We start from the raw sequence: 15,394 nt of genomic DNA, 5'->3' as shown, positions 1-15,394 counted from the left end.
GGCACTCGACCAAGTATGTCTGGAGAAGGTGTAGGTAGCTAAAAAAAAAAAAATCAATTCTTGTTGATCTCAATATAATCTGAAGAAACCGTGCTCCCTAGAGAGGAGAAGCAGGATCTTCTCGGTAGGCTATTGGAGAAAAAGCGATGGGCCACCCGTAAAAGATACATAAGATTCCGGCAACCTTGTATGATTTTCCGAAGTGCTTTCCGGTTATAGCATAAACCTAGTTGTTTGTACCACATTCTGCGAGCCGAGGCTTGTATCTGAGTACCATGTAAGAAGAGACCTGCAGTATAGCTGAAATAGGCAATATGGAAGGAATATTGAGTCTTCAAACGTGAAGATAGTTAGCACATCGAAAGTCAACCTCTACAATCCGAGCGACGACAGCGTACACCGCAACCGCTCCATTCTACTCTTGGCAATAGCCGTCAGCTCGAGGGTTCTAAATAGCCTGGTGGTTCGGTCAGCGAAGACCTGTGACGGCGAGGGGCGGGAATGTAACACCTATAATTGACCACGCAATCCGAGATGACGTGAGCTTAGTTACTTATGTCGAGATTCTTTTGGCATGCTTTCACAGTAGTGCTCCTCGCTTCTCAATCTATGCTTCGATTTTTTTCAATATATGGAGTGGTAAGATGGCCCTACAGGCTATTAGTCTTCCTGGGCATCTGATATACCGATATAGCAATGGGTCTGACCAGAATGACGGCTTGGAAAGCCCTTAGGTGCCAAGGGTTACGTTTCTAGTACATATCACGATATACAAGCATCTCAGACACTTAGGCCTCTACTTTGAAAGATGGTATATCTCTTCCATCCCAGGTGGGCTCCATGGCGTACTGTAGAGACTGGATCAATATCACTCTGGATGTATCAAGAATAGGGAATACCTGATATAGGTGACGAATTCCCAAAAGAGCTATGAAACTAGGTCTCTAATACTACAATATTCAATCATCTTTTACTAGAGCTTATGATATAACATAACCCTATCTATACTCTGGACGGCCCACGGGAGAAAATATATACCAATTATCACACTTTATGTATGAAAGGCTTGACAGGCATTAGGGCGCTTCTGACGATTGTTATATTGTCTGCTTATTTGTCCTAGGAAAAGTAGCGAAATTTAAGACAAAGGGGGTCAGAGCACCTAAAAAAGATATTGTCTAAGTTTCCCTTGTCCTTATCACGTCGGAAACGATATGGATTTGCTCTTACCAGCAGCATGATAGGCGTTGGTATTTTGGATGTTAGCCACTTTATTTTTTTCCCTTCGCCTTTTCTTTCGTTAGCTAGTCAATCTCGACCCACGGATGCCGTCTTGTTTCTTGGATGTCTTTGAGTTGTATCCATGGGAATGTTGGGGGACAACGCATTCATCATCTAGACCAGAACTCCACGAGCGGTCTAGAGATTGATTGGAAACCCTGTGGGATCATGCACCTGAATTCTCAGGTTTCATTGGTTCCTTGCGGGTAAGGCCCCATCTCGAGTGCAGATCCCGCCGCCGACGGTCCAGAAGAGCCAAAGAAACGCGGCCACTCAGCACTGGCCAACCATAGCCTACGACGCGTGCACACGCAGAACCTCAACTTCCAACTTGTCCTCAACATCTTCCCTCTCCTCGTTTTTCTCCCCACACTCTGTGGCTTTTGGTCACTTGTATAGCTCTACCCGGGGTCATGCGCTTGGATCGTTGAAGGAGACTGGAGGACTTGGATCATTTGAGTGTGTATCGAAAGTTTGGAACCAGCCTATCTACTGCGCTCGCCCGAGTAAGTACTTAATTATTTATATCGGTCTTTCATAGATCGATACGGTACCCACTAGTTCTTAAGTTCGACAGCCATCTCTGAAGATATCAGACCATCTGCTTGTGATATTTGATTAGGATTATCAGATCTGGCTGATCACACCTCGTGGACAATCATGGGGATGCTAACGTTCGCCCGCTTTCTTACTAGACCCTATCCTCACTATCGTGACGGCCCGACGATATTCTCTTTCCAACAGAAACTCATCATGGAGGACGGCGCTTCCTACTCGACTGGCGACTCGCCTGATCTCCATGCGATCCCAAGTGATGACATGCTGTCGGACTTGGACGAAGTTGCAGGTTCCTCCGATAGTTTTAATTCGCCGTCTGGTACCCCGAGAAGGCCTTCCTTCTCTTATCAGGATGATTGGGAGACTTTCCCCCCGTTGGATAAGTTAACGGTCTTCGACTTGCTCGACAACTTCTCGCTGTCTCAAAGACTCGAAAAGCTACAGCATACTATCAATATGCAGAAAGAAAAGATGAAAAAACAGCGGGAGAAGTTAAAGTACACCTCCGCAACCGCAAAGGATCGCGTGGTGGGAGAATGGAAAAAGCGCGTTCCTACTGCAGACGAGCAGCTTGACAAGTATCGCCGCCGTATGAAGGTCGGTGTTGAGCGACTGGGGAAGCAGTGGAACGCAACCGCCACCGTTACATTACGTGAGAAAATCTCGTTTATTGCCGGTGTCCTCAACATTTTCTTCAGTGGCTATCTCATTGGAGCCCATCCGGAGTCGTTCTATATCTGGTTCACCATACAGCTGGCCTACTTCATGCCGATTCGATACTATAGATATCACGCGAAAGGGTATCATTACTTTTTGGCTGACCTCTGCTATTTCGTCAACCTGCTATGCATGCTGAGTATCTGGATTTTCCCAAATTCCAAGAGGCTCTTCATTAGCGCGTACTGTTTGACTTTCGGAAACAACGCTGTCGCGATTGCTATGTGGCGGAACTCTCTTGTGTTTCACAGTATGGACAAGGTTGTGAGGTAAGAGTCATGTCCCTACACCTCCGGAGCACTATCTTATTAACTGACCGGTATCGCAGTCTGTTCATTCATATTATGCCACCGGCAGCCTGGCATTGTCTCGTTCACTTGACCTCTGCGGAGACCTTGAAGGAGAGGTTCCCAGCGATCTACGACATCAAGTTCAGTGAGCCCGGATCGCCGGACCACTTTTCGCTCTTGTCTATGATGATCTGGGCGACAGTACCCTATACGATATGGCAGTTATCCTATCATTGCTTTATCACCGTGCGGCGTGCCGAGCAGATTGCCGCCGGACGCCCGACTAGCTTTACATGGCTCCGCAAATCATATGCGAAGGCCTGGATTGGGAAAATAGTCCTAAGCCTGCCCGAGTCGTTACAGGCTCCTGCCTTTATGCTGATCCAATACTTCTATGCGCTTTTGACGATGATCCCATGTCCGCTTTGGCTATGGTCCCGCTGGGCTAGCGGTCTTTTCCTGACCGGTCTTTTCATTTTGAGCATCCACAACGGCGCAACCTACTACATTGATGTTTTTGGCAAGCGGTTCCAGAAAGAACTGGAAGCGTTGAAAAAGGATGTCGCACGGTGGCAGTCTTCTCCTGAAGGCACGGCTAGCCCGACTATTCTGACATCAGACAGCGCTGTTGCCACTGGGGCGCATATCATGGATGATTCTAAAGGTATTGCAAAGAATGGAGGGTCCGAAAAGGCAAGCATTGATAAAATTCCTCTGCTTGACTCTAGCGTGACCGCGAGCGGCATCGAAGAGGCTGCTTCCGGTTCCCCAACAGTGCGCGAGAGAAAATAGACTCTCAGTTCGAATTACTCGTTTTGATGTTGTCGCTAGCGTTCCACCCTATTTTTGACCAACTTGAGAATTCTTCACATGTGCAATCTTGAATTAAATGATACCCAACTCACTAACCAGTCGTTCTTTGCTATCGTCTTTCACGAGACACGCTTCTCATATCCAGATACGCTTTTGTCTCATAGCTGAAGCCGCGTATGTTAGTCTTTCTTATTATTATTATATATATATTACCAAAGAGCGCTGAATAATATTTTCTATTTTTGTTTATCATTGAGTCCCTCTCTGGTTTTGGTGAGGCATTTACTAGTAGTCGGCCCCCGGTGGTTTGTTGCCGCCGAGGAAATCGGAAAAGCTTATTGCGACCCGACTTGATGAGATAAACTCCGGCGGCGACAAAATGTAAACTCCGAGTATCGCTGTCACGTGAACGACCGCTTCTGGACTCCAGAACTCCAAGACACATCATCACTCCTTAGATATTCGTGCCAGTTCCATTTGTGTTATCTGCCTTGTGTGAAATCGTATAACTTGCTGTATCATTTTGGTCGAAATTGTTGTCCCTGCATCTTATACTCACTTGCTCTTTGGAGCACCTCCTTTCCAACGCCTCCCGTTATGTCTGTCAGCATTCGATCGGCTAGACTTGTGCGCAACAATGCTGCATTGCGCCCCAGTTTGATCGGTACGCTTGTGTCGCTACTGCCTGCGTTGCTTTTACGTCCTGGTATTGCTGGGAGGGCCACCTTGTATGACTAACAATCATTCTTAACCAGCCCGGCCACGCTTCACTGGTGCATTGGGCGCATCTTCAGCCGCCAATCTCCGCATTAATGGCCGAGGCCTCCCATCTCACATACAAGCCTTGGCAATTCTAGTCCCTCACCGTGGGTACGCTACAGAGCAATCAACTTCTACCTCGTCCTCATCGAGCTTTCCTCCGCCCGGCTTCAACGCCGAGCAAGCGAAAAAGCCCATCGTCTCAGAGCCTGCTAAAAATGACCAACAAGTTGTTCCTAAACCTGAATTACCAGTTACCCCGAAGAGCGATGCTCAGAGCAGCAAAGATAAGTCAGGTAACGCAGGAGCAGTGAAGGAGGCTGCTGAGGAGAAGAAGGAGCAAAAGAAATTGACGATTGGGCAAAAGATCAAGAAGGAAGCCCAGCACTATTGGGATGGCACCAAGCTTTTGGCCACGGAGGTCAAAATTAGTTCCAGACTAGCATTGAAGATGGCAGCGGGCTATGAGCTGAGCAGAAGAGAACACCGACAGGTTCGCTCCCCATCCTCCTGCCTCTACTTTCATGCCTGGCCATGCTAATTGCTCAATGCATTTAGCTCCAACGAACGGTGAAGGATCTTGGTCGCCTGGTTCCATTCTCTATGTTTGTGATCATCCCTTTTGCGGAGTTGCTACTCCCTGTGGCTCTCAAGTTGTTCCCTAATATGCTGCCGAGCACGTACGAGGGACAGAAAGCTCGCGAGAAGAAGGCATTGAGTTTGAGCTCTACACGGAAAGAGGTTTCTGCTTTCTTGAAGGATACACTCAAGGAAAGCGGTCTTCCTGTGACTGCTGCTACTGTCAAAAATGAGGAGTTCGCAGAATTCTTCAAGAAAATTAGGACCACCGGAGAAGCACCTTCGACCGAGGATGTTATCAAAGTTTGCAAGGTTTTCAAAGATGACCTGACTTTGGACAACTTGTCTCGGCCTCAGTTGGTTGGTATCTGCAAGTACATGAACCTGAATTCGTTTGGTACCGATGCCATGCTCCGTTACAACATCCGACACCGCATGCGGCAGATCAAGCGCGATGATCGCGCTATCTTCTACGAGGGGGTTGAATCTCTTTCTGTGCCAGAATTGCAGATGGCATGTGCCTCTCGTGGTATCCGCACCCATGGTGTTTCCCCTGCTCGTCTGCGCGATGATATCTCGACATGGCTCGACCTTCGTCTCAAGCAAGGCGTCCCATCTACGCTCCTTGTTCTGAGCAACGCATATGTGTACGCGCAGGGTGGCAAAGAGACAGAGATGTCATCTCAGATCGAAGCTCTTCAGTCGGTGCTGTCCAGCATTCCCGAAGAGCTGTTCCATGAAATTGAACTCGAGGTGCACAACGCCGAGGGTGCCGCCACGAACAAGCAGCGTCTTGAGGTCATCAAGGAGCAGCAAGAGCTTATTGAGGAAGAGAACGAGCAGAACAGCGAGAACGAGGAGAAGGGCGTCGCCGCGCCTAAGGATCATGAGGATATTGATGATAAGGAAGAGGTCACCATCGAAGCCAAGTATCAGGGCCAGTCCGGCGAGGCAGCCGAGGCTGTGGCCGAGGGCGAAAAAGTAGAGGAGGCGCAGTTGAGAGACCCATCGACCCAGGCCAAAGAAGGAAAAAAGGAGACGACCTCCGCTTAAGGACTCCCCGGATTTGCACGGCATGACATAGACTTTTCCTCCATCTGCTCTCCCTCCCACTCTTCTTCTTGTTTGTGTTATTCTTGATACGATAGACTACTTTCTTGTTTAATTTGCTTGATCATGGTCCACTGGCCTCTGCGGCTAGTTCTTATCTGCCCTTTGTCATATTACATGTACCATTTTATCATTATTTAGTGATGTCTGGCTCAATAGACACCTGGACACCATGTGGAATATACCTGCTTTGATGTGCTTCGAACAAAATGGTGTAGCCTGAAACAAGGATGGTACAAAGGATACTCATAGACCAGAAGTATCATTTAGTTCTGCTTTCTGGCATCATGAAGCCGTATGCATAGTATGCCCCCATGTTGCGACGGAACAGTATACGAGGCTCTGCTGTCATTTACATCCATCGGCTGCTGACCATCGAATCTCCACTATAACCTCGGCAAATCGTAGTATGTTGACGGATCATCTTCACTAGCCTAATACCGACCCTCAGCGCAAGCTAGTTCATATAGAACTAGTATCAACATCGATTGCTCCTGCCATGCGAAGTCAAGCGATCACTCGGATCATCCTGAGACCTCGCAGTTTTAGCACTCAACGCCCGAGCCACGTACAGAAAATGCCACGTCTGAATGCCGTCTCACAGGTATGGCAGACCATTCAAGACCCCATCGTTCCATTTTAATGCAGAAAGAAGACGGTTTAGATTAATCCCATAACGCTTGTCTTCTGTATTGTATTAATTCCCATCGTACCATGTGTGATCATCATCTCCATATTCCGCACCCCTGTTTTGTTTCCCCGCATAATCTACCGAGGGGATGACGTATTCGAGCTAACAACAGTATTCCCGCTCATGCCAACAGGATGCGATTGATCGTTTGAGATCGTATAAGCCTCCACCGACCAACTATGAGATGGTCCCGTTGTCACGACGAGCGGCGGTTTTGCTGCTGCTGTATGCGGATCCTAAGGGGGATCTCCGGGTAGTTCTTACTATGCGGGCAAAGACTCTGAGTTCGTGTAAGTCATCCTCAGACTGGGTATATCCCATGATGTGCATACCATGAAATAGATCGAAATATCAAACGACTGACTTCTGTTGTATATAGACGCTGGTCAAGCGGCGTTACCTGGTGGTAAGCAAGCCTGAACACATTGGCCAACGACATGTATCACTAAACCAACACCAATCATATTAGGCAAGGCCGACTCGCTAGAGGAAACCCCATTTCAAACAGCGCGACGCGAGGCGCATGAAGAAATTGGTTTGCCGGATAATGACCAATCGCTTCCTCAGCCCTTTGTCGTGGAGCATCTCTGCGAATTGCCAGCTAACCTTGCGAGAACAGAGCTTGTGGTCCGCCCATGTGTGGCATTACTCCACTCATATGATGAGAAGACCGGCCAGAATGCTGACCCTGAAGTGACATTAATCCCGAAATTGGATGCCAGGGAAGTTGCGGCGGTGTTCACGGCGCCATTTCACAATTTCTTACGCATGAGCGATGAGGGTGACTGGGGTGGAAGTCCATCGGATTGGTATCAAGGTGCTTGGACGGAGTGGCACCATTCAAATTGGCGCAGTGAGCATAACGCCCCTCCTGAAAGATATCCTCCCCTTTCTCTGCCTGTCTGCCGTTACTGACTAGGTAGTGCACCAATTCTTCGTCCCTGTTCGGCCTCAGTCAGTGGTCAAACCTCGCACTGCCAACCAACGACAGAGAGATGCTGTCAATGCCCTGAAGGAAACGGAAAAGCCTGGTGTGCTGACTCGTTATCGGGTTTTTGGAATGACGGCTCGAATGCTAGTGGATGTTGCGCGGGTCGCATACGCAGAAGAGCCGGAGTTCGAACATAACAGCCACTTTGGTGATGAACGTCTTATCGCCCAGTTGCGGAAAATGGGACGGTTAAGTCCTCTCCGAAAGTCTGGGGATATTCTTACACGAGAGGATATGGAGAAAGCTGCCAAGCTCAGCTAGTCCAACCGATGTATCCGTATGTTGCATGTACCTACAGTGTGAACAAGTTAAGACAGAAAGGTGCTCACACTTTAGGGGAAGCATCTTAAGATTAGGGTCAATAATACTAGCATTGCCCCTTCCCAAAGGAGCACGGGGCTCAAATGAGATGTACCAGTGCCCCTTCCATATTCAGTCCCAGATACTATATATTCCGGTGTCATGTTTGATCACACCACGAATATGAATCATCCATCATCCACCATTCCCTCCTAAATACTATCGTATCCTCTACCGTTATATCACTTATACTTAGAATCAATCCGTTCGCTTCATACACACCAATTTTACTAAAACAATCGTCCAGATGCCACGCAAGAGAACAATCCACAGCCTCCCACTGAATGTTCGCTATGAGATTTTCATACTTGCTATGACACCTTCTCATGCCGAATGGCTCGACCATCCAATAATCTACTTAGATTACCTCCGAACGAAGAAGGTCGTCTGGATGGACCCAGAGTCAACATATTACAATCTCAGGCTCGCAGACAAAGTGTGCGCCTGGGTAGCCAAGCGGGCTCTATTCTCCCACTTTGTCTTCGTGTTCGCAAGTCCTTGGCCTATGGAACTACCACGCGACCTTGGGCTGAATATAAAACACATCGCCTATCGCCCGATGAAGTCTGGGCGCCTTTCCTCACATGTTGCCAACCTGGTTGCCATTCGTCGACAGTTAGAAAGTCTCAGCACAGTACACATTGTGATCCCACAGGAGTTGGAGAGAATCTCGCAGCACATTACGACTGATGTCAGGGCATTGAAATATATTGCCCTCATTTTCCTCATGCGCTATCGAGTCGCTGTCGTCGGGCAGGCTGAACAGGACGGGAATTGGGACGTTCGAGCCGAGATGGCCTTAGAGCCAGTAAGGGATGCACTGAGGGGGATAAAAGGATACCGGCATCTTAATATGTTCTACCACCCTCATGGCCAGCCTGTGCGGAATGCACCCACTCGGTTTCGCGGTACGGATATGCTGTGGACGAGGAAGGAAGACCTTGGACTGCTGGTTAACCGTAAACCGGTAGTTTCCCAGCTTGCAAACATGGCCATCATACCAAGGATGCGGTTATATTTATCACTCGTGAGTACTTATAGCGGCCTTTAGGAGACAGGGCTTATGACTTCTGTAGGGTAGTTTGTTTTTGCTAGGATAGCTCTGCTTTGTGATGTATCTTCATGTGCAATTAGGGCTGTTGTCTGGCATTTCGCGATGCAGAGCTCTAGTATGGTAATTGCTATCATAATTCATGCCGTGTTGCTGAATTCCCATCAAATCGAAGTTCCTTACTTCCTTCGGTATACGCATAGAAAGCGGGTAGCCTGAACTGGTAGTTGGCTAGGCCAGAAAGTTAGGGAGGTGGGGGTTAGAAACTTGGAAAAATCAGAGGAAAATAGGAACTTGTTTGATTCACTTGACATTTTGCTTGTCATGATCGACTGGTGACGTACTTATAGTTATTCATATGCCTTAAGTGTACATTGGTATCTATCCAATAAAGAGAAGCGAAAGGAAAAGATAAGAAAGAGTGCGATGGGAGGAGGTCGCACTATGGAGCTGGGTCAGTCAAATGTTCCACTACTCGGGATCAACAAATAGTCCCAGTAACTTCACTAGTACCCTTGAAACGCAAGCGTCTGATGCCCCTGAGGGATATTGTTCCAGAATCCGGTCTGAGTATTTTGTCCAGCAGTTTGTGCAGAGATATGTTGGGCAAAATAACCTGGAATACACGACCCAGTGGCATTGATGTCTTTCGGTGCATATACTCGATTGGCCTCATTGGACGACAGCATAGACGAAGTCAGGTCGGAAGAATATGTCGTTAGGCTACTCTCCAAGGAACTCTTTCGACTAATAGAGGGAGTTGAAAGTGGGGATAAAGGAGCACAGGCGATTTGACCCAGCGGCGGTCGTACTGGCTGGTTGTGCTCGGTGGAGGGATGCACGCCGCTGTCGTAGCTTGACTTATGACTCTCGGACATGTTGGAAGCATCTTGCTTAGACTTGACAGCAGGATTGACCAGGTGATTAGAGTGGTCGCTGGGTGAACTCTCATGCAGTTCGGCGTCAGTGCCATTCTCGGCCAGATGGACATGGGAGACATGGATAATAGTGTCGCCGCCTGCTTCAGTGGTTAGTCTTGCCAAATGTTCTAGTAACGAAGCATGCCAAGGGAGCCATACTGATTTTGCCGTCTAGGTAGAGCTCTTCCATCTCTCGAACATAGTAAATCTCATCCAATACACGCAACCGCTCTGCCGGCATGATCTGTCGCCGTACGTCTTGTCCGGCATCTTTGAGCTTCTCTGCCGTTATCCCATGGCTGTCTTTCAACTCGCACAGAATATGTACAAGAAGCCGGATTCGCTCTGCAAAAGCGGATTGAGAATCAGCATGCTGCTTTCGATGAAAGCGACTGGAACGAGTATGTCCTACCAGCTTTCAGAAGATGATCGGGCTCCCTATGTGTGACACCCGTAGGCCACCATTTTGGCTTCGTCAATTCTGGATCTACTCGCTGAGACGACCCTGCAGTAGTCTTTCGTCCATTGTATGGGTGGTTGACTTGCTTTCGGGGCTCGACCAGTTTGACGAAGGCCTTTGCAATTGCTCTGCAGTTAAGCTGTTGGAAATTCTCAAATGCTTTCTCATAGTAAGTCCGTAAAAGGTCCTTTTGCCCAAGTCGAAGCGCTGTCCACCTGATCGTTGCGCCAGGAGAATCCGAATCCGAATCACGACGGACATCGGAGCTCACGCGTCTGAGGTTCCGCCTATGACGCTTGTTCTGCAGTGACTGCCACTCGCAAGGAATTAACTCAGGCTGATACCAGGGTGCCTGGTGCTGGTGGTGATGATGTTGTTGTAGAGTAAAGGGAGTGTTGGATAAGAAGGGTTTGACCTCGCCGTCCATGTGACCCACGGAATCTGCCGCAGAACATCATCCTGGTTATTACTATGTTCTTCTTATGATATCCCCATCGACTACCACTTCACTTACTGGCATGATAACTTTGCAAATCGGGCTGCCATCCGACCGTGGCCGATTTAAGAAACCTCTCCTTAACGTCGTGCGTGAAGATAGATTTCTCGTAACTTGCGATGGAAGATGAAGCTTCCACGCCGAGCTCTCCATTGCGGTTGATGTATAACAAAGCGAAGTGTGGGTAAGGGAAGTTGAATGTTGTCGTCTGCGAGCATTCCTATCCATGATATCATATGAGACTATGATGCGTCCGATTCAGTAGGGGGGCTTTTGTTCATACCGGTGCCTTCGACCGAGTCATGTCGTGATATGGAATTATCTGCGGTTGCTCTTCTTCCTTCGCAGCCATGGGCTGACCTATCGCATCCATGCTGTACTCTGGACTGGTCATACTCATTATACGAGATAAGTAGTATCTCGCTGAGGGCTGTTTCTGTTTAACGCCACTTATTGCTGGTATAGTTTGAATGAAAGTAAATGCTCGGATAACAACGAGAATTGACTATTATAGGGAGACAAAAAGGGACAGCTAGGTCATGAGGTGTCTTCAGCAATTTAGGATTTCAGGGGGCTCATTGAAACCATATCTACGGCCGAGAAGCAGCCAAATATTATACGGCGAGGAAGAACAGTGCCCTTATTGGAGTGCGTGGCCAAGAGTGAAAAAAGTACGATGCTAAATGAACAATGGGTTATGTCAACACGACTGTGGCTGTTACAATTGACAAACTAATGCAAGGAAAACAAATACCTACAGAAGATCGAAGCCACAAACTATACACCTAAGTTTTTATTAATCTATTAATGGGGACTGGGCTCCATACTTGTGCATGACTAGGACATCATTTCCCCAAAAAAGAAACCAAAGGTTGAGGCAGTTCATGGCGCCAAACGCTGCCAAGTCATACCAGAAGCATCGATGATGTCGTGTTCACAGACATAGGGATGAAATGACGTGCTGTTATTCCCAATACCTGACAGCTTGGTGGCCTGAATTACATTCCTTATTTGGGCGATGACCAAATGAACCATTCAGTCTATGGGAGCGGAAGCTGCATGCACCGATACTAATGTATATTCCCATTATTTCGCCAAAAGCAACAATGGCCTGGACCATTCTGAACCACTAGTGTGTTCTATTTTGTTGATAAACGAAGATCAAGCCAGCCTCATAGACCAACACCAATAGCAGAGTGGTTGAGCCTAACTCTAATCAGACTATGTTTGGTCAACGGAATGATGATCTTCAAGTACGGGTTCTGACAGAGTGGTAACCCAAGTATATGCCTCTGGGATGAAGCATGGACATCCTCGACTGGCCGAGTTTGACGAGGGTTCTACAAGCAACAAGAGGACTGGTGCACACACACACTAGAAAGGCATTGGTTCAGCACCATTTCAACCAATCATCTAACCCGTCAGTTGTCTGGAACAGCCTGTCTGACACGATAGTGCGGGCTTTGACTTTCTCAAAGGATTGCCCTCAAATTTCCGCGGCACTGATGCCCTATTCCAAGTGGGCGTCACATGGTCCAGGAAAGATCTGAACGTCAACTTGAATGGAAAGAGGCTAACGCGACCTGTTTCTAGTGTCTCCACAAGGCCCGCTCCATAGCTCGGTAATGGCGCTGGAGATCCTTTCAACCAGCGACTAAAGCCTTTCTTTTGAGACGTTATGAAAGCCGCTAAACTGGAGCTGCTCCTCGACATGCTACGTTCTGGAACCATGGTCCATTACCCGCCAGTGGGATTAACTCCTTTCGTACCGACTCAACGTCAGTTGGGTTCAAGGCGTGACCTTCCACCAAGACCCTGTACGAAGATTGGACATCAAAGTCGCAGCTTGACCGCCGATCATTTCAATAGAGTTCATCCAAAAACGATAGCAATTCGAAAATGTTGCAATGGTGGGCGATGCAGGAGAAACTCTGAGTGTTGACATGTGTGATAGATACCGTTTTTTGGCCAGTAAAATGAAATGGCCCGAGCGTAGCCGAACATTCATTCTTACCATGAACGATACACACTGCAGCAGTTGGCTCCTTTGTTCCAACGTATTGTTGGGGAGAGACCACAAATTGTTTCATCGGCCCACGGAGAATATATCCGATCATCACCATTGGATACGCTCATCTCCGGCGAACCCCGACTGCGACATTTATCGAGGCAGCTGAAGGACCAAAGGGAGAGGAAAAGCAACCTGAGGTCCTGGACAGGTTACACGAATTTAGTAGCTATCTGACCACAGTTGATAGAGTGGTCAGCGGTGGCACTCAGAACATTCCTGCAGATGGTGACCAGGGGGTTAAGCCAAATGGAAAACCAAGCAGTAAATATCACCTCTCTTTTGCGGGGAAAGTCGATGGTGATTGCTTCGCTTTTACAAACGTCCACATTTTTTTCACATTTTTTTTTTTTCACTTAATTTGATTGATGGACCGAATTACTACGACGATGTTATGACAGGGGAGTCATGGCCACCAAAGACAGCCACGTACGCAAGCATCAAATGGTGGGCACTGTACAGGATGGCTTGCAGATTGGTGACCCGAGCGACGCCTTGGTAGCGTTACAAACTGACAGTTAGAAATCACGACGGGTGCAGAGCTTGGGCACTTTTGGTGCCTTGCCAAACACTGTTGGGTTGGCTTATTTCCAAACTGCGCTCATAGAATGTCAGTCAATACGAGATAAAACTGCCAATCACTCATCTTCTGATAGTATGGTTATCAGCAGCATTAGTGCAGCCTGAGCACCGACAGAAATCGATTAATCTATTGGGGCCTGGATACCTGTATTCTGGCCCTCGAGTCCGAGCCAACTTATTGGCCCGTGGATTTATGAGATATCGAACACACTAACGCAGATCGTCGTGCTTCCACACCGACCATTCGATGAATAACCTCCTGGATATTGTCGTTGCACTAGTTTAACGATGAATTCCGCTGGTACGGACGCAACCGGTCGATGCATCCTTATCGAGAATCTTGCCCCTGTACGAAGTACAGATGACATTCAATACTTAATTTATGCCACAGTACACTATTGCTGTCGCATTGCTGATATTGATGCAAATGTCCTGTCTATTCGCGCTTTGACCCTTACCGACTCAGCTTACGATGACAGCCATAATTTTCAATGGAGAACATGACTAACAACCACGTACTTCTCTCTGGAAAGTGCTGTTGACGTGATTCGAAGCGTTGCCACCATGAAATCCTTCGCCGATACTTACCATATTCCAAGCCTACGGGGGAGATTCGACGTTTCCCAGCACAAAACTCTATCTCTGAAGATCGACCTCGCACTGATCTGCATTCATTAAAACGCGTATCCGGGGAAGATGATCCTTTGCCTTGGAAATGGGAGGCTCACCATATGAAACCGCACCAAAATCCAAGAGACCTCCCCACAAGGAGGATCTCGCTCTGACAATTGCTCAAGTCGGTCCCCTCATTAGTCGTTCCTGGCGGTATTCCGTAACGCGGGTTACATCCAGGTGGATCTCATCTCATAATCAAATGTATCTAGCTAGGTTCTATCCGGATTTGCGATGCATATAATCGTCAATTCCGCTGCACTCGGCGCATTCAGAGTAGGTTACGGAAAGCGCGACTTCCATGTACCCCTAATAGATTGAAGAAGTGCGCAACCACTCGGATGGCGAACCCCCCAAGCTCCACTGGGCCCGCCTCCATACATAGCAACAATCCACAACCGCTTTGTGGCGTACGCCTACCCAGCTGGCAGGATTCGCCGGACACAACCGATCAGTGATCTAGATGCCTACCCACCATTGATCGAGCGCTGATCTGATGGGCACGGAATGCAGGCAACTGGAAGGTAAGTTTCCATAGTCTATTGATTCTCGACCCAGAGTATCGGGTCTATCCGTTCATATCTTCGTGGCGAAGTTTTCCTCCCATCCATTTCGCCTTCAAATTTTAAAGTACCCACACTTCGAGCTCTTTATTTTTATTTTTTTATTTTTTTGCCCCCAAATCGCCAAGCCCAAAAGGGGCCGCCAAAACGATATTGTCGTATTTGGCAGTCTGGGATCGTCTTTCGTTGCCATTAGTATACCGACGGTTCGCGCCCAGCCTCGTATGCATGGACTGAGGAATGCCACTTGTACAGACAATCCACTACACCGAAACATACATAGAAGACTGGGATATCTCCCGAACGCGCTGCGCAGTATCCCGAACTGTCATCAAGTAAGGATGGTAACTACGTACTGCAATAGGATCCGCCTTTCATGTAACTGCAAATGTCCGCCGAGGGAATTTACCTTGGACAACCTTCGTAGGAAGCT

At 48.0% G+C, this 15,394-nt stretch overlaps 7 protein-coding genes across 7 annotated transcripts; 4 read left to right on the top strand and 3 right to left on the bottom strand.

Moving 5' to 3' along the window:
• Nucleotides 1–1,573: 1,573 nt before the first annotated feature.
• Nucleotides 1,574–3,909, top strand: BDV37DRAFT_241489 (glycerophosphocholine acyltransferase). Its single transcript, XM_032081192.1, has 2 exons — nt 1,574–2,825; nt 2,885–3,909. The coding sequence occupies exons 1-2, from the start codon at nt 1,942–1,944 to the stop codon at nt 3,636–3,638; spliced, it is 1,638 nt and encodes a 545-aa protein (XP_031944622.1). The 5' UTR covers nt 1,574–1,941; the 3' UTR covers nt 3,639–3,909.
• Nucleotides 3,910–4,130: 221 nt separating this feature from the next.
• On the top strand, nt 4,131–6,307 carry BDV37DRAFT_241487 (MRS7 family protein). Its single transcript, XM_032081191.1, has 3 exons — nt 4,131–4,323; nt 4,415–4,911; nt 4,977–6,307. Exons 1-3 carry the CDS (start codon nt 4,257–4,259, stop codon nt 6,048–6,050), a joined length of 1,638 nt encoding a protein of 545 aa, XP_031944621.1. The 5' UTR covers nt 4,131–4,256; the 3' UTR covers nt 6,051–6,307.
• Nucleotides 6,308–6,982: 675 nt separating this feature from the next.
• On the top strand, nt 6,983–8,050 carry BDV37DRAFT_269390 (NUDIX hydrolase; the record flags this gene model as incomplete). The annotated part of the gene is made up of 4 exons (XM_032084357.1): nt 6,983–7,088; nt 7,178–7,204; nt 7,268–7,651; nt 7,722–8,050. The coding sequence occupies 4 exons, from the start codon at nt 6,983–6,985 to the stop codon at nt 8,048–8,050; spliced, it is 846 nt and encodes a 281-aa protein (XP_031944620.1).
• A 346-nt stretch (nt 8,051–8,396) lies between these two features.
• On the top strand, nt 8,397–9,200 carry BDV37DRAFT_280205 (uncharacterized protein; the record flags this gene model as incomplete). Its single annotated transcript, XM_032086511.1, has 1 exon — nt 8,397–9,200. One exon carries the CDS (start codon nt 8,397–8,399, stop codon nt 9,198–9,200), a length of 804 nt encoding a protein of 267 aa, XP_031944619.1.
• A 506-nt stretch (nt 9,201–9,706) lies between these two features.
• On the bottom strand, nt 9,707–11,470 carry BDV37DRAFT_291076 (DUF2841 domain-containing protein; the record flags this gene model as incomplete). Its single annotated transcript, XM_032088855.1, has 5 exons — nt 9,707–10,218; nt 10,280–10,465; nt 10,533–11,021; nt 11,095–11,296; nt 11,360–11,470. The coding sequence occupies 5 exons, from the start codon at nt 11,468–11,470 to the stop codon at nt 9,707–9,709; spliced, it is 1,500 nt and encodes a 499-aa protein (XP_031944618.1).
• A 415-nt stretch (nt 11,471–11,885) lies between these two features.
• On the bottom strand, nt 11,886–12,542 carry BDV37DRAFT_241481 (uncharacterized protein). Its single transcript, XM_032081190.1, has one exon. The coding sequence runs from the start codon at nt 12,194–12,196 to the stop codon at nt 12,041–12,043; it is 156 nt and encodes a 51-aa protein (XP_031944617.1). The 5' UTR covers nt 12,197–12,542; the 3' UTR covers nt 11,886–12,040.
• Nucleotides 12,543–13,802: 1,260 nt separating this feature from the next.
• Nucleotides 13,803–15,266, bottom strand: BDV37DRAFT_241479 (uncharacterized protein). Its single transcript, XM_032081189.1, has one exon. The coding sequence runs from the start codon at nt 15,236–15,238 to the stop codon at nt 15,017–15,019; it is 222 nt and encodes a 73-aa protein (XP_031944616.1). The 5' UTR covers nt 15,239–15,266; the 3' UTR covers nt 13,803–15,016.
• Between the last annotated feature and the right edge of the window lie 128 nt (nt 15,267–15,394).

This window comes from Aspergillus pseudonomiae (assembly GCF_009193645.1).
Source record: "Aspergillus pseudonomiae strain CBS 119388 unplaced genomic scaffold BDV37scaffold_12, whole genome shotgun sequence".
Taxonomy (NCBI): domain Eukaryota; kingdom Fungi; phylum Ascomycota; class Eurotiomycetes; order Eurotiales; family Aspergillaceae; genus Aspergillus; species Aspergillus pseudonomiae.
Note: the sequence above shows the minus strand (reverse complement) of the source record. Positions and strands in the feature narration are given on the sequence as shown.